Source organism: Lycorma delicatula, chromosome 5, assembly GCF_047948215.1.
Source record: "Lycorma delicatula isolate Av1 chromosome 5, ASM4794821v1, whole genome shotgun sequence".
Lineage (NCBI taxonomy): Eukaryota > Metazoa > Arthropoda > Insecta > Hemiptera > Fulgoridae > Lycorma > Lycorma delicatula.
This window is the reverse complement of record NC_134459.1, coordinates 37,983,422-38,007,771: the sequence shown is the minus strand read 5'-3', so window position 1 is coordinate 38,007,771 and position 24,350 is coordinate 37,983,422. Positions and strand designations below refer to the sequence as shown.

General features: G+C 34.1%; 1 protein-coding gene across 2 annotated transcripts in view; it reads right to left on the bottom strand.

The window, feature by feature from the left end:
- P5CS (Delta[1]-pyrroline-5-carboxylate synthase) overlaps positions 1-24,350 on the bottom strand; it is a 264,054-nt gene that overhangs the window by 117,696 nt on the left and 122,008 nt on the right. For both annotated transcript variants that reach the window (XM_075365901.1, XM_075365902.1), the window contains 2 exons: positions 20,430-20,573; positions 8,218-8,325 (listed from right to left, as the gene is read on the bottom strand). In XM_075365901.1, the coding sequence (XP_075222016.1) occupies positions 8,218-8,325; positions 20,430-20,573 (252 nt within the window). The remainder of the gene's footprint in view (positions 1-8,217; positions 8,326-20,429; positions 20,574-24,350) is intronic.

Genomic DNA, 24,350 nt, shown 5'->3' with positions numbered 1-24,350 from the left:
CACCGAGAAAATTAAAAAATTCGTGCATTTGATAAAATTACATTATTAAATCTGTAACATATTTCTTTATTATCGATGCTGCCCTGTCTTAAACCAGTAGTGTTTCAGTATTACTATTTACATTGTTATAGCAACAACCTAATTTATTTTAATGGTCGTTCCTTTCTTCTTCACCATCTATACTTGTTCTTCCATGATAGCATAGATTAAGAAGAGAGTAGATGTTTCACCCAAGGTTAAAAATTATTGCCACACATTTGAAGTGTTGGGAACGAAGTATCCAATATTTAACAATAGGGGAGCATTGTAGCGTACTATTTTCCATTTATCCATTATTCACTGTAGCCTATTAATGGTCTGATTATATATAGAACATGATGTAAAGTATCTAGGACCCTTTAATTACTTATATAAGCAATGGGTGTATCTGATTTCGAGATTACTCATTTCTCAAGTACACCAGAAGTTTGTAATTCAACTTAAAATTTATTTTCTTTTCATTTTCAATTGAAAATCTAGCAGTATTAGAAAAACATCGAGCCTATTTCCTGCCACGAAAATGTTACACGATTTATGTTTCATTACACATGATTTTGTTAAATGTTTTTGCCAACTGTAACTAAATAACGTTCATGAATTTAGCGTACTAACAACAAAAACCTTTACAACGAAAAGTTTCAAAATCCTTAACACTTTTAGCTGTTTCTTGGGTTGTGATTTTTTAACACAATTCTAACCCCAATGGTTTCCTTTTTTATCCCCAAAACAAAAATAAAACTCTAGATAAATCGTTCGAGAAGAATAAATCGTTCGAACGAATGATTCGTTCGAACCACGTTGTCCGCTCTACGCTAATAGCAACTAAAATAAAAATGTGAACACATATATCAAACAAACAAACCACACTCCATCCTTTTTATCGGAAAAAGTAGCTATGTTTTTAGAAGAAAAAGTAAATCGGGAAAAATAAAAAAAAGACGATGGAGTGAACTTCCTACCTTGATCACAAGAAAAAAGAGAGGGGAATTTAAAGTTCATAAAGAATTAGTGAGTTATGATGAAAATTATTATGAGTATTTTTGAACGACTCACTAAGTATGGGTATAATGTTCTTTTGGAGAAAATTATGTCCGTATTTGAAAAAAACCGATATCATCTAGAGAACGACTAATAATTTGCTTAAGTTAGTTATGAACAGTTTGGCATATCTATTAATTAAGCTCTTGTTTAGTAATAACATTTGGATAAATTTACCAGTTGTTCTTGGTTTTCTCCAATTCCTTTTTATATTGTCATCTTATAATTACGATCCATGTATTTTGAATCGGTTAGATTATATGGAACACTGTGTTTTTTATATTAAAAATAAATAAACGGTATATCACCTTAAAAGGAAAGACAAAATTTAAAAAAATCTAATTATTGTTCAAACCATAACGTACACTAACCTCAGTAGGACCATACTGTCAAATATTTTCTAAAAAACTCGTTGATGTAATTTGTACAGCAACAGATCGAGCAGTGAACGACCCGATTAGATGAAAAGTTTCAGAAAAATCTCGTCGGCGATGAATCCAAAGCGAGAGTCGTATGAGATACTTGCCGTCTCATTTGCAGTATAAACTTCTAAATCATTAAAGAATATTTTCCTATTCTCAATTAGACCGCCTTACGTAGTCGGCAAGTCCCATGTTTATATAACCCTTAACTATGAGAAAACTCTATATTCGCAATAATCTGTTCATTACAAGTGAGTAATAATTTCGTTATGCATACGTAGACTTTTTTTTCTAGAAGTTGCATAGATGCTGCTAATTATGTTTAACCCATCAAACAGGTAAATTTTATTATTATAGTACATTAATATTGTAAATTTAAAACTCTATGTTGTTTACATTATTAAATACAACTAATACTCATTATAATAATAATTTAAAGAAAATGCGGCTATATGATGATAACATTAAGGGTTTAAAAAGGAACATATATATATATCTAATATATATCAATATATATATATATATCTAACCTGAAGTTTTCTTTACCATTACATTAAAACTTCAACTGTGAATGATTGTAAATGTATAAATTTCATAAATTTTGTCGTTTATTTTTCTTTACTGAATCTAAGACGAATTACAGTAATATTAACTGGAATATAAACTAAAATTTTATAAGCTAATTGTCATTTAAATGCTCCAAAACCTTTCGAATTACGTATGCTGAATATTTTTTTCAGCCTTACTATAAATATTTTTATTGTTATACAATAATAACTTTACTTTTTTTTTGAAGCAAGTTTTTTTATTTCAAAAAGTAACTTATTTACCCCTCTAATTAAAGTTTAATTATTTGGAGGGTGATTACAATATTAATTAACACAGTTTACTATTTCAAATGAATTAAAAATATTAAGAGTAATGATTAGAACATAAATAAATGAACTCTTATTAACATGCAACCACTTTAAAGGTAAAAATTAACAAAAAGTAAAATAATTAATTAAGATAATAAAATAATTAATTAAGATAAACTCCTACTGCTAGCAGATATAAAATAAATCAGTTAGAAGTATGAGGTAAAATATACATTAATAATTTCTTAAAAATTTTTTTTTTAACTATGCAATTTAAGTTCTAGATAATATTATTTGGAAAGGGGTAAAGGAGAATCATCAGTATATAAAAAAAAGGAAAAAAGACATTCAAAAACAGAATTACTAAATATAAAAGGCAAATCTCCTATGTAGTTAAAAAAGATGTGATAAAAAGAATCGGATCTTATATTTTATTGTGGTAATCAGTTAAAGCGCGTGAGGGGGACCGTCGTGGGATGATACCTTGACTCGTATTGGTCGCGTATGATTTTCTTTCATTGTACCCAGTCGCTGATTAGCAATCGTGAAAGTAAAACGCGAGAGTAATTCTTGTCATGTTTTTGTTGCCAATCAAAATGAAGGAATGTGTATGTGTGTGTGTGTGTGTGCGTGCACACACACACACACACACACACACACACAGACCTAAACTTCCTAAGTTTTATGTTCGTCAAAATCTAATATTCTACAAAATAAGAAAATTAAAAGAAATAATTATAAAAATTAGATTATATTTAGAAAATGTTAAACTTCATATTTTCAAATACATCTGTATACCAAAATAATACAATTTTAAATATGGCATGCTCGTTTTAATCGAAAGACTTAATATTTTTTACTTGTTATAGCCGCTGTCGGAAGGAGTCAAAACAACTCTATACGCAGACGATACGGCATATTATTATGAATCCGGATGTGTAAATTACGCGATCGAGAGACTCCAACGGCAACTGGATCTATTAGAGCCGTGGCTCGATATGTGGAGAATCAAGGTCAACGGTGAAAAATCGGTAGCAGTGATGTTCACATACAAGACACGTGCTCCAGCCAGGCAGCTGGAAATCTCAGGAGAGAAAATCCCCTTTGGGAAAATAGTCAAGTACCTGGGAGTAGTCCTGGACAAACGGCTTACCTTAGGAGAACATGTTAAATATGTGACCCAAAGGGCAAAGGCCGTCAGGGCCTCACGATACCCAGTACTGAACAGTGCCAGCCCATATCCACTGGCGACCAAATTGCTCATTTTTCGGCTATACGTCCTGCCAATTCTAGCATATGCTTACCCGGCATGAGAAGCTTTGTTGAACTCCACGCTTCAAAATAAATTAGAAGCCGTCCAAAACATACCGTTGCGGACGATATTTGGAGCACCGTGGTTCGTCAGAAACGTCACTCTTCGCTACGATGCGGGACTACACACCGTATCCGAAGTGGGAGTGGCGCAGGCACGCAGAATGTTCGGGAAGCGGCCGTGTCTGAACACGGCCATCTCCGGAACACCTGCCGAGAGGACCGTACTACACAGGGTATAAGAAAACGGCCTCATGCCGTATTATACGAACCACCGTGAAGAAGGCGGTACGAGAGTCAACAAATGACAAACCAGGCATAGGAGCCTCTATATCGCGCAACCTATAAATGGAAACCGCACGAAAAGTCCGGCCGCGACAGTGACCGTTTTTGCAATTAGAGTTTGTTAAAACTATAAAAAGGTAGACAACACCCCACACCGTCCCACGAAGAGACCACAATTTCATTTAGTCAGCTAATGCGACTCCCTGCGGAGAACGGGGCGCATTTCTCTCTCCAAATAACTAGAGCTCCGGTAGGCGCAGTCCTGCTAGCCCATAGGTGCTGGTACCGAAGGTACTTCAGCGGATGGACTGAAGGGGAATCACGCCGGGATTACTAGGCTCAAAAGCTTAGTCTATCACGGCCAGAACCAGTAAATAAATTACACCATGGCCCATACGGATAGGAACGCAAATTACCAAATCCGTCCACAAATATAACTTAAAATTTATAACCGCCACTAAATAACCGATGAAATCCTCCCGATAATAGAAAGATACAGCAACAAGTAACATTGTCCAGGCTCTGCGATCTGTAGGGAGAAATATTGAAACTCCCGCCATTCTTGGGTTCCATTTCGTACTTGTTATGGAACTACTTTTTCATTTCGTCGATGATAAGAATAATTAACAATAATAGCTGTTGTCTAAAGTGATAAATTTGATTTAGTTAATTTCCAATTTATTCATTAAGATAGATATCGTATCTCAACGTAAACGTGTGCTAAAAAAAATATTGATATCTTAATTTATAATCTTAAAAAATCTCAATAAAGAAAATCGTAAGTAAATTAATTACTTATCTAAGATTGGATTAGCATAAAAATTTCAGTAATAATACGAAATGAAGTAATTAAATGAGAAGTGATCGGGAAGTAAATTACTAAGATTCTCAATATTTTCTTGTTATTCTGAAACGAACTACTACAATTAAAAAGATCAGAAAATAGAGAAGCAAATATTGAAAAAAGTAATATGTGATTTAATTTAAAAAAGAATATATTTATTCTAATACACTAACTATTAAAATTATGATCATTAAAATTTTTTTTTTATATTGCGTTAACGACAATAAGATTACGCAGAAGTCTGCGTAATGAGATTAATTGAATAGAGATACTTTCTGTCCTGCAAACAAGTACATTATGTACAGATTCATGCGTATAGACGTGACGTCGTGAGATGTAAAATTTTACTGTATACATCAGAAATTATAAGCAGGCAGACAAAAGAATGCCAGTAGCATAGAGTTTGAGGAAGGGAGAACTATATATGTAAAAAAAGAAACTGCACGTTTGAGAATGCGCGTGTGAACTTATGAACGTCATATGAGTTTGACCTAAGGCTAAAAAAAATATCTCTATGCATATACTCATTTTTAAAATCCGTCTAAGTAATACATTCATTACTAATGAGCCGAACCTATAAACTTTGCTAGCAGAGTGCAAGTATACTGAGCTTTACCCACTGTGGTTCTAAATGTACTTGCTAAAAAACGAGCTACTGTATTTCGTACACGCCTTTTCCCATTTATCTGGGATATTAATTCTTTTCTTAATCTATGATAGTAATCTTTTGTAGTCTTGCGTCGTACATTTTCATTAATCATCAACCTAATCGATGATACCGTAATTATAATAATGATATATTAATTAGAATACTAAATGATATTTTATGTATTCTATTTAAAAAAAAGAGAAAAGGTTTTGAAGTTGCGGCCAATTTATACAGTTAAAAAATATTTTCTGTACTTTTCAGTTTTCGGTAATAAGACCAAATATGGTACTTTTCCGTTTTACGCCCGCCCCTTTTTTGCATTTTTTCACATAAAACTTACTTAATGTAGCATGTTTTATAATAATTGATGAATAAAACATTTGAGAAATACCTTAGTAACCCTACAACTCAATAAAAAAAACCCAATAATACATAAACCAATAAATATAATCTAACCAAACTTAACCTACGCTTGCTTCGCTCGCTAACCTTGACGACTAATTAACAATAATATTTTGATTATTTAAATAATAAATTTAGTAATTATTGCAATTATTAATTTTTTTTCATCTTGTTTAACTTACGGGTCTATTGTTAGGTATTACTTGAGAGGATGAGATGAATGATTTGTAGCGTGTGTGAAAATGCCATGCCTGACCAGGATTCGAACCCGGGACCTCCGGATGAAAGGCGGAGATGCTACAACTCATGCCATGGAGGCCGGCTAATTATTAATTATTTAAATAACCAAAACATTAAATATTAATTAGTCAAGATTAACGAGCAAAGGTAACATAGGTTAAGTTTGATTAGACTACATTTAAAACTTCTCTGCAAATACCTCCAAATACCCACTGATTTGGAAGAATTCTGCCGTTATTGTATTTTCTTTTTCAAAAAGAGGATTCGTCTATTTCTACCGTCATTCTTGGTCCACCAACCTTTTCACTTTTTTTAAATTAAATGATTACACACCTCTTTTAGGTACATTTTCCAATCCGTTATTGCTTCAATTGACATTAACCTTAATGATAAGGTAATTAACCTTGAATTAGTAACCTTACTAATACGTTAATGTCCGGTATAACAGAATGTTAGTGTCTTTTCTCTAATGTTTTATTCATCAATTATTATATTACTATTATATATAAAATATATATTATTATATATAAAACATGCTATATCAAGTAATTTTTATTAAAAACATGCTAAAAAAGTGGGGGGGGGGGCGTAAAACGCAAAAGTAACCCAAAGTTTTGTGCTCAATGAACGTAAAAATACTTTCTCTTGAGAGTATACCATCGCTGGCACTAAGGGTGAGCTAAAAAAATGTATGAGACAGATTTTTGACCATCTTCCTTACAGCCCTGTTTTGGCATCATTTAATTTTCATCTGTTTATAAAAGTGAAGAATTGCTACTCAACACTTCAAAAGGAATGATGAATTCATTGGATAGAGTAAATGAATCGATATGTACACTGACATATCCATTTTTTGAAGAGATAATAGTAAGCTCGTATATTTGGACACGGACTATGTCTAGAATCGTTTTTTTTTGCTCTCGCATTAAAAAAATTATTCTGAAGAAGTAGAGATCCGCGGAAGTCTCCACGGGTACAAAAAGAATAAGTAGCAATTTATTCATTTTTTTTTTTTATTGATATAGTAGACATATAATAAATATTAAAGAATTACTTTTCAAACTATAAAGGAATTTTTGTTCTAAAGGGTTAATTAGAAAAATTTTCTTCAATATAGTTACCAGTAACTCTGCTGAAAAAGTTGCTACTAATTAATTTCGAGAAGTTCTTTGAGAAAAAAAAACTCTGTGTTTTAAAAGTGAATAATATGTTTTTAACTTTTCTTTAATCTCCGGGACAACCGTTAGGAATTGTTTCAGAGGACGAGACGAACGATTTGTAGCGTGTGAAAATGCCCTGCCTGACCGGGATTCAAACCCGGCACTTCCGAATGAAAGTCCGAAACGCTACTACTTTAATTATTGAATTATCACGTTTCGTCACGCTGTTCAACACAAAAAAATTTCTTCGGAAATGTCAGAATTTCAAAATTTTTTAAACTAAATAATTTAAAATTTTTATCTTTGCTAATTTCTTACAGAACAGAACATAAATCAGAAATAAAAACATCCTCTTATTCACTATGAGAATGGCAAAACGGTTGGATAGTATTCCAAAAGAAGTTCTGGAAAAATATTTTTGAAAATTTCCTGAGATTTAAACTTTCGGAGAACATATTATATATATGTATATACTCTTCAAGAAAATATCAATCAAATGATTAAAACTAAAAGAGATGTATTCCCAGAAGACATTTGACAGTGTTCAATTCTTCCTGTGACAGATTAACAGCTGATGTGATATTTGATGTTTTTTTGAGGTATAACACTTTTTGAATGAATTATTCAATGGGAACAAGAAACTACATAAATTGGTCTTTCACTGGAATATTACGACTAAACCTTTCATTTTTTTTTGGCTATAGATATAATTAAAGTGTATGTCTTAAAATATATAAGAAAAAACAATCTTCTGGGTATGTAATCTCATCTAAATAAATAATGATTAAACTGCGATTTATAAACCATTTAAGATATGCTATAAAACGGAAGTATGAAGGAACTGCTTCAAAGTACATTTTTATTTTACACATATTAATGTTATTTTGAATTAATTTTTCCGAAATTCCCTGATGTTTTCTTCGTGTCATTGTTTTATTACGTTGGCTTACATAAAAATTGTTTCCCATACCTGAGCAATTTTAACACCGTATTGAGCAAACATAGCATCATATAGAGACATTAAACCAGACTGGCCGACTGCAGCTGCTGCTCTTGGTTCCAGTAAAGTGTTAGCATCCTGAAAATAACAATGTATCTATTAATATTTAAATAAAGTTCACCTTATATCTTATCGCTATTGATTTATATTAAGTACAACACAATAAAGTCATAATTTTAATTTTCATCATTCACCAGAAAGTCTACCTTTTCAATAAAGATTTCACAAGAAAATCTGTATTTTAGAGAAAAAAAAATGTTATGTTTTCTGTCATCAATTGTTTCCTGAATTTTTTCTACAAATTTTTTTCTTTGACTTTTCTTATAATTTTTTTCTGTACCAACCTTCATGTAGTAACTTTGTTACTTATGGATTGAAAAACTATTTAATTTTATAAGAAAAGATTTTGCGTAGAATGTGTTTTTTTCGTCTGTAATCTCCCCGCTCCTCGGAGCCGGATCCGCAATTACGCATAAACTCAGCTTCGAGGGGGGCCTTCACCTCAAACTATCTCGGTATGGCGCTAGGCTCCACCCAGGTAGCCGGGACTCGATCTTGTGTTACATGCCATGCCTCTAGCGGGGGACCCCGAGGGATTCCCCCGCCGGGACTTCGGTCTTGACGCCTAGCCTCTGACGTGTTATCACAGAGATAATAAATTTCCTGGTACGATATTATATAATTTATTCGTTAACACTGAGATGTTTTGATTGTAATATTTAATTTTTTAAAAAGATTTTTTGTTTATGTTATTAATTAATTATAAATTATATTTCAGCTGTATTTACTAATTTTTGAACAATTTTTTTTATCAACCACTATCTATTGGAATCTTTTTTTATAGACTTATTCCTGGCTTCAAAGTATATCAGTTTTTATTGATATTATTGCCATCAATATAGTAAAATAAATTTCAATATAAAGTACTCAGTAGAATAAAAAATATGTATATTTCCTTAGCTAGAAATGTTGATATTACAGGTTAATATTTTTTATAAACTTGTGAGATATTTATATTACAATATGAATAACAAAAATAACGGCACAAATTTGTAAAGCTAGAAAAAAATAAAAGATAAAAAATTAATTTTTGTATTTAAAAAGCCTTTTTATTTAAAATGCACTAAAAAAAAATCAAGCCATCAGAATAATGTTTTTCCTGCATAACAAGATAAAAGTAAGTGAAGCTCAGTTACAAATAACTTTAATTGTTTAAAAAAAAGAAAATGTTAAAAATCCATTTTTTTATTCATAAATTTGAGATTTTACACATTTTCATATTTAGTCATAAAAAAACTAATAATATTTGAATATGTAAAAAAAATTATCTTTTACTTTTCAGTATATTTTTAAATAAAAATCTTAAAAAAAAAAAATATATATATATAATAATTATTTAAAGCAGTTATTTTAGAAATAAATTGTTGGTGTTTAAAAAAATAGCTAATGCTTTGTATAAAAATTTATATGAAATCAGTCAATAAGTACTACAGGTATGTATCAGTCTTTTTTTTTTTTTTATGTAAAACTTACATGGTTTGATGCTACATATTAAAGACAGTATACAGAGTAACAATGTTCACGTTAAATTTACAACTGTCAATACTGTAATAATAATAATAATATATATATATATATATATTTATTTTATTTGTACAATAGAACAACAAAGTCTTGGTACATCGCACAATAAAGACAAGTGATACAAATTATTTTAATTATAATATTAATCGGTTTTAAACAAATTCCATTAAATAAAGCTGATCTTTGACCTTCTTGAAAAAGCTCACACCAAAAATATCAGTGTCCCTGCTTAATCCACGAATATCAATACCTCTAACCATCGACGAAAGACACGTTTTCCGATTCAGGTTTAGGAGACAATGATTCCTTACACTTAATCTCGGCACTCTAAGCCCAACATTCGAAATATCAACATCTATCTCGGGCATTAAGAACCTTACAAACAAATAAGGCATCCTGTTTTTTAGTGAGAGTAAGCCCCAACATGTACGCTGGTCCTTCCAGTCGATTGGGAGCTTGTGTTGCGGTCGGACGTATTGTTATGCGCTCTGTCTTATACTGTTTTTTTTTTTTTTTTTTTTCGGATTAACGGTTTTATATCTGATTTTTGGAATTGGGAATCGACGGTGGAAAATTTTCGGAAGTGTTTTAATATAATTTGGTGATTTTTAGTTTCGGACTGACCTTTTTATTGAATTTTTTTATCGGAGTAGCCTTATTGCTATTGGCAATAAGGTTCATAGTTGACTGCTGGTCGCAGTGGTTAGTGTAAGTTAGTAGTGGTGTACCTTGAGTTGTTTTCAATTCGGGTGTAGATTATCTGTAGTGGATGGCATAGACAATTGTAACTGGCATCGACTGAAAATATTGTTTATTATTATTCAAGTGATAAACTTTTGATATTGGAATTAATTTAATTAATTTCGGTTGTTGTTATCTCTTGATAAGATAGACTGCTGTAGCTTAGTTTATCAAGCTATCATTTATATATATATATATATATATTTTTTTTTTTGTATCAACGGATGCGGAATTGTCCCCTAAGTACAATTTCGAGACATGCGACGTCGTAGCTCCCTCCCATCTGAGGATACAGCCTCACAAGGGGCAGGACCCTCGAAGGGAGCAACTGGAAGGAGAGAGAGTGGCACAGTGGACACTGAAGGTATGGATACTACGGTGAGCACCCAGGAAAAGTATAAATGGAGGGAAACCGAGGGCAGAGTAGCCAAAAGAACCAGAGCGGGTTCTTCGGAGGAAGAAGAAACCCCTCCTACTCTTGAGGAAATTACCTACAAATTAGGTAATGCAATCACACAACTGAGACACATGACTGGCAAGGGGAGTCAAACTGCAATCAAAGCCCATGAAAGGGAACTTAAAGAAATATATGAAGACTTACAAAGACTGTGTGAAGAGAAAGCGGAGACATGTAATCAGACCACTCAGACTGAAGGTCATTATAACAGCGAGATGTCGGATATTTTGGATGTTGATCTATCAGACGAGCAATTGATAGAGAGACTGCCCTCCAGATGGTCAAGGTTGGTGATGAACAGGATCACTCAGGTTAATGCAGCAAAACCTGGAGAGGGTAGTTGTCACTTTGTAGACTTGAATGGCATAAGACCAAACAGCATATATGCAGGAGCAACGCCTGGTGCAATGTTTCTTCAGGAATCAACGATACTCGAAGACAGTAAGGTCACAACTAATGGTACAAGATACACAGTCATCTATGACTCCAGTTGCGGGGATAAGGAAATGGCGTCACACGTACTTAAGGCACTAAGAAGAGTAGTGGGTAACTCTGAGTCTTCAGTTTTCGTGATACCAAATGGCCCTCCAGGCATTTTGATTAGGAAAATAGTAATATATATTTTAAGGAAGGGGAAGACCTTACCAAGGATGGTCCTCCCCAATCCAAGTGACAATGGGAGACCAAGATCCAGATCGGCGTCTGTAAGGCGAGGAACCCCACCGGTCGCCGAGAGTAAAACCATTATTGTACAAGGACAAGGGAAAACATACGCTGATCTATTAAAAACTATGAAAGAGAAAGTTAAAGTAGAGGAGGCTGGAGAAATTCTTTCTATAAGAAAGGGTAGAGATGAACAGCTAGAAGTTAGGGTAAGTGGAGTACAGAAGGCAGGGGAGTTTTCTGCAATGCTGAAGGATAGAGCAGGGGATCTTCAGGTCGATATACGTAACAAGGGAGACCGTAGAACAGTTGTACATATTAAGGACATGCTTGGAGATACTATGGAAGGTGAGCTAAAAGAGGCAATTGAGAAGGTCCTAGGAATGGGTGAGAGATTTCAAATAACATCTATGAGAGACGCATACGGTAGTACCAAAAATGCTACAGTAATTACTACTCAACGCAGCGCAACAAAGTTAATAACAGCAAGACTGAGAGTAGGCTGGGTTTGCTGTAGGGCATATATCCGCATCGAAAACGAAAAATGTTACCGGTGCTGGAGCATGGGGCACGGTAGAAGAGAATGCAGGGGCCCTGACCGCACCAACTTATGTTTCAACTGTGGTAATACGGGGCATTTCATCAAAGACTGTAGGCAAGCTATGAACTGTCTCGATTGCAGAAGTACAGAACACAGAACCGGGAGTGTGAGCTGCAATAAACATAATGATTAAAATATTATTAAGTAATAATAATAGAAGCCTACTATCAGGAGACCTGACGCTGGAAATAGCCACAAGATACAATGTGGACTTTCTGGTGTCTACGGAGCCTAATGTGTATTCGGCTGCCAGAGGTCAATGGATACCCGACAGGAATGGGGCTATGGCCATCAGAAGAATACTCGATAGAGTGGATTATAACTTGTACAGCAGAGAAGACAGAATAATAGCTATTGAATTAAGTGACACGATTATTGTGGGTACATACATCAGCCCCAATTGCACTATAGAGTTGTATCAAAACCAGATATTTAACCTACAGCAGATCATGACCAGATCGCGGAAAAGAGTGGTAGTGCTTGGAGATTTTAATTGTAAAACTACTGTAGCGGGTGCCAATTCTACAAATGCTAGAAGTAGAATTCTCGAAGACTTGTTGGAGGTTACGGGTGCGTGCTGTATAAATGATGGGGCTCCTACGTACAGCGCAAGAGGTCACCAATCAACAATAGACCTGGTAATTGTGGATAGTAGGTTTAGAGCAGATACCGTCGAGTTTGGTGTCCTTACCGAAGAAACTGGTAGTGATCACAAGGCCGTATTGGTTAACATCAGAGATTGTCCAAGGCGGGTAAGGCAGGATAATATTATCTCTAGATTAACGGATTTCCAGATACACCGGGTGTCAATAATGGATATAGGCTGATTACTCTTATTAATAATATGGGAAAGGTGGTTGATAGGCTGATAGAAGGCAGGCTTAGGGCAGAGCTTGAGGAAAAGGACTGTCTACATCCACAACAATATGGATTCAGAAAAGGCCGATCTACCATAAATGCCTTAGAGAAAGTTAAAAATTGGGCTTTAAATAGCAGGAGCGGTACCTGGAGGACCAGGAAAATCCCCCTAGTGATAATGCTGGACATTAGGAACGCGTTCGGATCAGTACCCTGGTCATCTATAATTGATGCATTGCATGAGATGCGAATAAGCGAATATCTAATAAATCAAGTTAATCACTATCTACATCAAAGGTTTCTTGAGATCAAAACTTTGGAAGGTAAGGCAGTTTTCCAGATGTTTGGTGGCGTTCCTCAAGGTTCTGTGCTGGGCCCAACCTTGTGGAACATTTTTTATGACGCAGTCTTCAGACTGAATTATCCTGAAGGAGTTACTGCAATTGGCTATGCTGATGACATAGCAATCCTCGTTGAGGATAGGGATGTAGATAACTTAGAACGCAAAGCCAATCTGGCATTAGGAATTATAGATGAATGTTTACAAAGAAGCCAACTACAGATAGCCCCAGGGAAGTCCAGTTGTATTGCCCTTTTCGGCAGAAGACCTATTAGAGGTATAAATTTGAATATCAGAGGAGAGCCAATTATGCAAGTCAATGAGGCAAAATATCTGAGAGTCATTCTCGATAAAAATTTGAGATTTAGCAGACACATCAATATGATATGTAGTAGGGTCACTCCAATGGTCAAAGCTCTGAGAGGACTCTTCCAGAACCATGGAACACCAAAAATAGAAACTAGGAAATTAATAACTGCTGCAACAACACCAATGATATTATACGCGGCCCCGGTTTGGGGACATACAATTAGTATTAAACGGAATAAAGGAAAATTGAGAAGCGCGCATAGACTTGCACTGTTGAGGGTGGCCGCTAGTTACAGAACGGTGTCCTATGACGCGCTTTGCGTAATAACAGAGGTTCTACTAATAGACCTGCAGATTAAAAGCAGGATGCTTAGATATGAGGGACTACCACAAGACGAGATAGCGGCTCAATTGGAGCAAGAATGGCAGTTGGAATGGTCACGCTCAAGAGTCGGGGATTGGACTAGAAGACTAACCCCTGATATAGGTAGGTGGTATGGAAGTAGACGCGGAAACGTTGACTTCTATATGACACAGTTATTATCGGGGCATGGATCTTTCGGGCAGTACCTAGCCAGAATTGGAAAAAGGGACACACCACAATGTGTTTATTGTGAGGAAACAGATAATGCGGAGCACACTATATTTGTATGTCCTAGATGGGCTGAAAACAGGAGGGTAATTATAACAAATCGATTAACAACGGATAATCTAATTAATTGGATGGTACAAAATCAAGAGAACTGGGACTGGTTCAGAAGGTTTGCTGGAGAGATCCTGAGAACTAAGGAAGAAGAGGGCGGTAGACTGTGATTAAGTTAAGTAGGGAAGGGTGGACAGTCTCTCCGTGGAGGGCCCGTATGCCCTGGTATGCGGGTTCCTGCGAAGGGGGAGAACTCCAGGGGAGATGGGAATAAAAGAAAAGACCAAGTCCCGGCCGGCGATGTGTCTCCCTGCGGGCGTCTAGACGCTTTGTGGGGTGGGTACCGTCGGTTAGAGGCATAGGCGTAAAGACCGAGACCGGGTTCCCTGCGGAGGGGCTGGGGGACGGCATCGCCGGACCCTGGCCCTAACGCGGGGAATTAGAGGCAGGCAAAAAATAAAACAAAAGATCCAAGACCGGGGGGGCCAACCTGCCGTGCCGGATGTAAAGAAAAAAAAAAAACGTACGCTGGTCCTGGCAACTAATATTATGCCTACCGTAAACTCTTTTAAAATCGTACCGTAAAATTCTTTTGAACAACATCATTCTTAGTATCAGTACACATCCTCTTATAGTTCTAAAGTACCGTGCAATATTCCAAAATCAATATAACGTTAGTTTGGCCTAATCTTAAAACTGACTCAATGATAATAAAATGACGGCTCACTCACATTATCAATCCTAAGTTTTACCCTTCAAGCTTTTATAATAATAAAAAAAAAAATTATCTATCTCATCTAACGTTTTACATTTTTAGTATCGGATTTATGCGATAGATTTTCTAAAATATTTTTTAAATTGCTTGATCCAAATTTGATACGAACATTTATACTTTCATTTCAAAAGTACGTAAACTTAAATTTTAATTTTTTTTTTATAGAAAATTGTTACTTCTTTTGAGGCCACAATGGACCACTTTGTCAGTTAATTTCTACTGTTTTTCGACGAGCATAGTGCCTTAAACGTCCGATTCTGTTAGTACTGTTTAAGACGGTCGAGCACACTACCTTAAGCTTTCGGTCCGCCAATAGTTCTAAGATGGTCTGATCTTTGTTTCCGCATTTCTTCTGCAACCTCCACTGTGCGTCTTTGGGTCTTTTCTGTAGACAATCTGTGTGATTTCAGAGTGTTGTTTATTTTTGTCTCGTCGAAAGCGTTTTGTTTCAGAATACGGCCTTCAGGCATTCTAAAGATGTAGAGAAAATCCTTCTCTTCTTCATTGTGCTGATAATCGGATCGATTTCTTTGTATACGGTTCTTTAGTGGAAATTCACCAGACACCATTCTTCTGGTAATTTTTGTTTAAAGAGGTTCTGATAATCCTGTGTTCTGTTTCAATTAGTCGGTCAGTTTTAGCTTAATTTTTAATTTGAAAAATAGTTTCACGGGCACGCAGTGCCTATGGGAGAACGACTGTTTTGTAGTGGCAAATTTCGGACTATATTGAAAGGCGTTTTTTTTTGTAGGTGTACCAGGTTAAACCTTGTGCTTTTCTAATTTTGGAGATTCTGTTTTGGCAAGCTGTTCTGTTCTTTTAATTTCTAGTCTATGATTTCCCCTAAATATTTAAACTGCTGAACTAGTTTAATTTCATTTCCTATTAATTTTGACTTCATTTGTTTAGAGAGTTCAGTGGCCATAATTTATGTTTTTTTTCATAAGAGATTCTTAATCCAACATTTTGGGCTATATCTTCGAGGCTAGAAATCTTTGAGCGAGTTTCTTTCACGTTCAAATCCCGGAGGGACACGTCGTCGGTAAATGTTAAGCAGTTGATTTGAATAACTTTCCTTTTTCCTCTTTCAATTTTGGTTTTCGGAGGATTCTTATCCTGCCAAATTTTCATTATATAGTCCAGAGAAATGTTAAAAAGTAGAGGGGGAGAGTTCATCCCCTTGTTTTAGTCTAGTTTTATGGTGAAAGGATTCGACATTTCTCCTCGGAAATTCACCTCGGATTGGGTGTTTGTTAATGTCAGTTTTATAATTTTTACTAATCTTCGGTGTAGCTCATAGTACTTGAGCATCTTAAGTAGGGATCATAGTTACATATAATACATAATTTTACTTTTTAAGAAACTAAATTTATTTCTTGTATAATTTTTTTATTACAACCAACTGCCATTGTAAAATGAAAAATTATTTTTAATTAATCGATTCTGGTTGCAATTATTTTCTATAAGAATTTATAATATTTACAATAATAAATATGCTTGATAAATACCGATTCCACCTCAGTTTAGGTCAAAATCTTATGATGTGCAAAATCTTATGATTTTGCACAGCATAATATTTTTCTTGTGCGATACATAAATTTTAATTTAATAAAAAGATTATTCCTACTAAATTATATTTAAATTTTTATTCCTGCATTCATAATTCTTTTTAAAATAAATTTTATATGAATTAAAAATTCACGAGATAAAAAAGTTTAAGCCTATGTTTAAAATTAGTAAATTTTTTTTAGAGGAAGAAAATCACCTCTCTTTACTTATATAATTCTACTTTTTATGTCCTTGCTACATCCGTCCTTACAAGTCTGCTATCTTAATGGCGGATTTCCGCAGGTTCTTTATACGTCACTAACTTAACCTAATGTTTATTTTATCCTTACTTTTATTACTGTTATATTTCATCACTGTCTTAAAAATTTATTTGGTACTATTTAAAATTTTAATTTTTTTCGATTAAGCATAATTTTATTTCTTTATGTACAGTATTATTTTTTTTTCTGACGAACAATATTATCTTTAAAATTTAATACATCGAAATTCTGTTTTAATATTTTAAAACAAAACCCTAATTTTCAGTTTATTTTTATTATTTAATATAGGTCATTTTCGTAATCTTTCGAAAGTGCATGTGATTTTGTTGTGTTTCGAATTAAGTTGTTATCTTTTTACTGATTCCATTACAACATTCGAAGATGATTATCTAACAATAGTTTCAATTCATGTTACTTTGTGTAAAAGATTCTTGAACATATTCTTAGATTATAAGGATTTACAACTTATAAGGATTCTAAATGTTCATTTCAGATAACCATTGCTACAACGTTAAAAATATAAAATCTTAAATCTGCGGGTTTATTTAACTTACTGGTAGGTTATTGATTTTGAAACAGATGAGTAAACTATAAGTCTAACTAACTAGATTAGTATTACTTTTACATAAGCTAAAGTTACATGAAGTCATTTGGAATATATATGCAGAGTGATCATAAAATATTCAGCGAATTTTAGGTTTAATAAAAAAGCTAACAAAGCAATGCACTTATATACCTATTTTATTGTTGAACAGGGCATTTCAAACAATTTTGTTTATAACACTTATTAACTTCAAACAAATTCTAAACGAATACCTTTTGTGGCGCGTAAGATGTCTAAACGATATTCAATTTCACGTCACACATACGAAGAATATCTGTGATTAAACCTTCAATTTTTCTTTTTAGTACATTATTGTTGACAATCTATGTTGCCTACACACTCTTTTTGACAAAACCGCTCAAAGAAAGAAATAGAGTGACCTAACGTCAGGAGATAGAGATGGTCAGGGAATTGATTTATCACCTCAATCCAACGTTGAGGAAATTGTACATATAGGTAATCTCTAACATGTAAACCCAGTGTGGTAGTGCGCCATCTTATTGCAAACAAGTTGGGTTACCAATGTCTGATATGTGGTACCGCATACTTCTGTAACATATCTAGATAACTAGCGCTAGTAAGCGTTGGCTCGGCGAAGTAGAATGGTCCGATCACTTCATACGCAGTCGACGCATACCAAACCTTAATTTTCGGGCTATCAAGTTGCGTTTGTCAACCGGCATGAAAGTACTCGCTACCTCAAATCCAACAATTATTATTACTGTTAACGCGACTAGAAATATGGAAGGTAGCTTCGTTAAGATTATTTTTTCTTAAAACGCAACATATTTTTCATTTTATGAAGAATGCCCACGGTAAAATTGTAACTGCGTGGTTTATTATCTTCAATTAAAGACACTAATTGAATTTTGTATGCATGACGTTTTAGCAGCTTCTGCAGAACCTTCACAATTATCGATATCCTCAGTTCTAAACTCGCACGAAGAGTCGATTTATCTGAACTCTTCTGAAAATTTTCTCTTACTCGATTCACAGCTTCTACGAAGACTGGGTGTTTACGAGCACATTTTTTGTGTACTCCAGTTCTTGTGTCCTTAAACTGCTGACTTCAACGTCTAATATAGTTTTTATTAGGAGGATCACGCCTAAATGAAAACGTATACAATTACTAATAAAGGATCCGATTTATGAAACCATAATAAACACATTGATTGCTAGCCTATGCTCAACTGACGATCCCCCCTGTCGTTAAATCGTACCGGCATGTTCATTCAAGGTCATCAGTAACTAGTATCTTCGCTACTGTTTGAAAAAATCCGCGTGCTAGATTGCTCTGTTTATTTATATTAACTGCTAAAATGTGCTGAATAATTTATGATTACTTTGTACTACAACATTTCAAGAAAATTTATTGTCGAGAATGAGAATTTTTTGAATAAAACTAAACTGAGTATATTTTTAAAATGTTAAAATTTAATTTTATATATATAATATATATATATAAATATTAGATATAATATGGTTGGATTAAAGGCAATTGAAGAAATTGATTTTTCAATTTTATTTTTGATATTACATACTCATCTCTTAGAAAATTGTACAGGGCTGTCGGCACAATAAAACGCTGTTGGCGTGTTATAAATAGAACTTTTATCCGATGTTTTCCAAAATATTATTTCTCCTTTTCGAGTTTATCTAGGGAAAAAACAGCAAATATATTGACAATTTCAAACTATTAATATCTTTACTACAATGAATAAAATTGTATCAGTATTTTTCCTGATCGTCTCATAATAAACTAAATTTATTTATTTAAGGTTGGGCTTCCTAGATAAATAATTATTCATTTCTCACTTGAAAACATTAATCGCAATTGCATATATACTCTTTTTATTGATTAATAAACCGTTTTGTTATCGTCAATGTTTTTTTCAGTACGACGCATAGTATAATACTTTGATTGTGTATTTTCCCTTCCATTGAGGGACGGTTCTTAAACAGTGTGCGGTTTTATAATAGAAAAAAAATCCCTTTCTTTCGGCACGCCGGAAGGCGGAAGTATATTTCACCGGTGCTAAGTAGGGGATAAAAAAGATTTTCACCTTAAGGTTAAGAAAAACTTCAAATTTACTCAAATCGACAATGTTTGCATGTGAAAAAAATTTCATATGTTTATCATACCAGAAGCCCCATCTTACAATTCCAGCAACATTTTGGTCATCCTTTGCCATAAGGGTTGGTCATATCAAAAATTGTTACAGACAAAAGTTTTAGATAATGTTTAGAGGATTAACGATCACTTTAAACCGATTGGATATTGTGCCTATTAAGGGACATATGATTTTTTTGTCTTCGAAACCCCATTTTTTTTCTAAGTAAAAAAAAATTTACTTAGATAAGTTTTCGGCCCGTATTAAAAGAATAGTAGGAACTTTAAACACATTCGATACATTACTTAATAAGAAAGTTATAGGGATATTTTGTTTTTTCGAAAAAGCCCTACCATTTCCACTCCGATGGTCCGATTTTAGCTGTTAACAAATTAGACTTAGATTTTGAGACGAGTTATTTTTAAGGGACAATTTGAAAGTGATGGCGCAAAATTACGGCAGTTATTGTGTTCACAAGGAAGTGAAATATATATGTATATATATATATATATAAACTTTTGAGCTGACGGTGGTTTTGTGGATGGGGAATGTGAAACGTGAAGATATATCCAAATTTTCCGGAAGTCGAATCACGGTACCCATTACAATAGGTAGAACTTGCTTTCTTATGAAATCTATCTAAAAATATTTGTAAAATTGTACTTACCGCTCTCGTATGATCTTTTGGTGATAAAGTTTCTCTCATACTTAATGACATAAGTAATTCCTGAGTTAATTTTTGTTTACCGAAAGCTACGGCTCCGCTGGTTACCATAATACATTCTCTACCTTCAACGTGACATTCCGCTACCTGTAATGATAACAATATAAATGATAATAATAATAATAATAACAAAATAATAATAATAAAAATAATAATAATAAAAAATAATAATAATAATAACAATAAACAAAAAATAATAATAGCAATAAAAAAAATAATAATAGTAATAATAATGCTCCGGACAAATTCAACCTCACGTCCATGCAAAATGTAAGCACACGTCCGGGCGGCAACGACATGGTACTTCGGTATCTTCACTTATGTCGGCCAACGGAGAAATGGTCTTGCTCAAGAGTTTCCTGTGGAGTACTGGATTGGCGGTCCAGCTGTCCCAGCTGGTTGCGGTTGTGGTTCCCGGTTTTGCTATTTTTCTGCGGTGGTGGGCGACATGACCGTGATTTGTTTTGCCGACTCTGAGCGAAGTACGGACGGGTTGTGCTCATCCCTCCTCGGCTCCACAACCGAGGATTGTGGCCGGATTGAGGTGTTGACGTGCTAGACGTTGAGGTTACGCCGCAAGGTACATTAAATATCTCAAAGGGCGTTGTTTGTAGAGGTTTATTAAATTGTACCGAAGTGGAAATCGTCTAAAAGTCACATGCTCAAGGAGTTTTTGCGTGTCGACGATTGAATACACCACAAAATGGAAAAGTTGTTTCCTGCGCGTCTCACATCCTGACCTTCAATAAACCGAATTATCCGAAGAAAGTTAAGGCAGAATTTCATAGATTGGATTTACGTCTTTTTATATCGACTCCACTGCGATATCATTAGATGTCAACGATTTAGACATGTAGTGGCAAGATGTACCAAGAAACAAATCTGCGTTTGTGGTGATCCATTGCATCCTGATGACCCATGCAGGGACCCACCAGTATGCGTCAATTGTCATGGACACCACTCTGCGAGATCCCAAAATTGTCTTACTTACAGGGAAGAAGTAGCTATTCAGGAAGTCAAGACGATACAAAAGGTTAGCTACTTGGAAGCTAGGAAGATTTCTATCAGTAAAACGCCAAAGGTTGCGTCATATGCGCAGGTTGCTGCAGTTCCTGTATTATCAAAGATAATCTCCGAAATAGTTTCAGTCCTACCAGAAATGGTCACACATCATCATTCAAAAATTGATAGGCCGACCATCAAGAGGAAACAGTCCAAAGCCGATCGAAGAAAGCAGAAGTTTTTGAAGAAAAAACTTCGTATATCAGTATTCTTAGGTATATGAGTTAAGCCTATCCCTCCAATATTAGAGGGACAGGTAGAAGGAAAATATTGTGCAGGCAGGCAACGTTTGGAATATGTCAAACTAATTGATAGGGATGTAGGATGTAGGGGGTATACCGAAATGGAACGACTAGCACTAGATAAGGACTCTTGGAGAGCTGCATCAAACTAATGATATGACTGAAAACAAAAAAAAGATCAATTAAGCCAGAATAAATAAAAATCGAGCGAAAGCCTGAGCCAACTGCATCTAAAGCAAAAGCCTAGCTAGAAAAAAATCGCCATTACGGAATCTGCGAAACGGAAGTAAAGATACTGAAAAAAGAAGATTTTGTAAAACCAACAAGGAGCCTCCGAAAGCACGGAGGTCTTTAGCTGAGAGGGCGAGAAATTCAGTCGTTTCACATGTTCTAGGGGTGAGTACCAGCATTTTGGATTGTGATGTTCTTCTGACCGCGCCAACGGAGCCGGTATCATCCGATGCCGACAGCAGAAGATCCTACGAGACTTACGGCGGAGGATCTGAAGACTTTATCTCCAAGGCCTTGGAATTATACCTTGGAATTCGACATCGAGTCTTTTAGAAAGATGAAAAAAAGAATCATAAAAGGATGTCCTAAAGGGAAACCAAGGCGATAGAATTTAACAAGAGATTGATTTTATGCTTCTAAGAAGATTTTCTTTTAATAAAGTTTGTGTTTTTAATTTTGAATAACATGATAGTTTTAACATGTGTTTTTGATGTTTTTTTTTAACCTTTTACTAAGTAATCTGTGTAATGTTATGTGGCAAGGACCCTTTACACTCTTGTCATCTTGTGTTTTAAAAGTTTTTTGTGTGTGTTTTAATTTTTATTACAGTGAAGTGTTTTTTGATAGTTTTTTGTAAAACTTCATAAGAAATGATTAGAAAGTTATAAAATAAAAGGGCCTTTACACCTTGTTATGTTGTGTTTTCTGAGTTTTATTAACCACTAACAAGTCTATTTTTAGATGCACTTTTGACAAGAGTAGTCCTTGACTATGTCGCGAGTGTTATTTTATAGGGGAGGAAAAACTTTTTTATTTTTATTTTTTTTGAAGTGGAAAGGGGCTAATGACCAAGTAGTCGATGACCATACAACTTAAAATATATATATATATTTATATTATGCACTTATCAAAATATAAAATTTTATTTCTGGAATTTACGATTTACCATTTTTTTTTTTTTTTTGTAAAATATGGTAAAAGTATGGTTAGCAGTTATAGATAGAATATAATAGTAAAAAACCAGTGATAAAATAACACTAATATATATTGAATAAATGTTGCTGATTTGATATTTAATAAAAATAAGCTTAATTTATTTTATAACCTAGTTATAACACGTAATAAAAATTTCCCAAATTTCATGATTACCTGACAGAATTAGAATAGCTTTCGGGCAAATAAGTTTTATATGAGTATATATAAAAAAAGGTTATTCTTGTTGTAGATGGCTGAAAGTTCATTAGCACGAGTATATTACTGAAATTGATGTAATAATTTTTGATTATTCTCAATTTACAGATAAAAATTATTAATATAAAAATAATTTAATGTAATAAAAATTTGATAATAAATTTCTTAAGATACAAATTTATCATCATATTTAATAAAAAATAATTAATACTCGTACTCGTATATATGTTGTTTAATTAAGTTTGTTTTTTTTTTTTGGTTTCCGTAGGAGGAGGAAAAATCTCTGCCAGCCACCGTCAGGCCCGCACTGACGGCAATGCGGGCTCTCACCCGCTAAAAAACCTCCCCTCTTATGATGCAGGGGCCGGATCTAAGCCATATAGTATATACAGCCCCTGCATGATCACTCAGGCACTCTATATCCGAATCTGGATGACCGGAAGGCGTCCACAGGGGGCAATCGACGAGTGACAACTCTGAGGAGCCCCCGCCGCACACCCCAAGAAGCTGGCCCCCCTTGATCAGCCGTCATCGAACTTCATGTCTCTATCGATCCGCATCTCCTCAGCATGTCGTCGCTTCTCCTCATTGGCCTTCTCTCCTATTACTGATATGATCGTAGTCGAGATACATTCCCATTTGTCGCTACTTGTTTATTTAAGTGTATGAATTTTGGATTGCCATTACATTACGTTAAGGGTGAAAATAACAAGATTTATTTTGTTATTTGTTTAAAAGAGCAGTGTTTTATTAGAAGAAAAAATTTAATGAAAGTACAATTTTAAAATGTTAAAAATAAATAAAAAAAACACAGAAAAAAAATTATTTTTATTTTCCAATTGATGAAATGTTAAAAGTAAGCTTTGTGAATGTCAACTGTGAATTTAAACCATGTGTTATAAATTCGTGAGTATTTTAACTGATTGTAGACTTTTCTGTCAGTATAATAGATGCACAATAAACTCTTGACGTATTTTGGTAAACCTGTCATATTGGTTAACTGTCAAATTGTCGCTTTAGCATTGGGATATTGCTGTAATTTTAAACACACGTCACGAAAACATTTCTACAAACGTTATTATTTCAAATGTATGTTTTTAAGATTTTTTCTAATTATATGACTTAATTTTTCAATCCT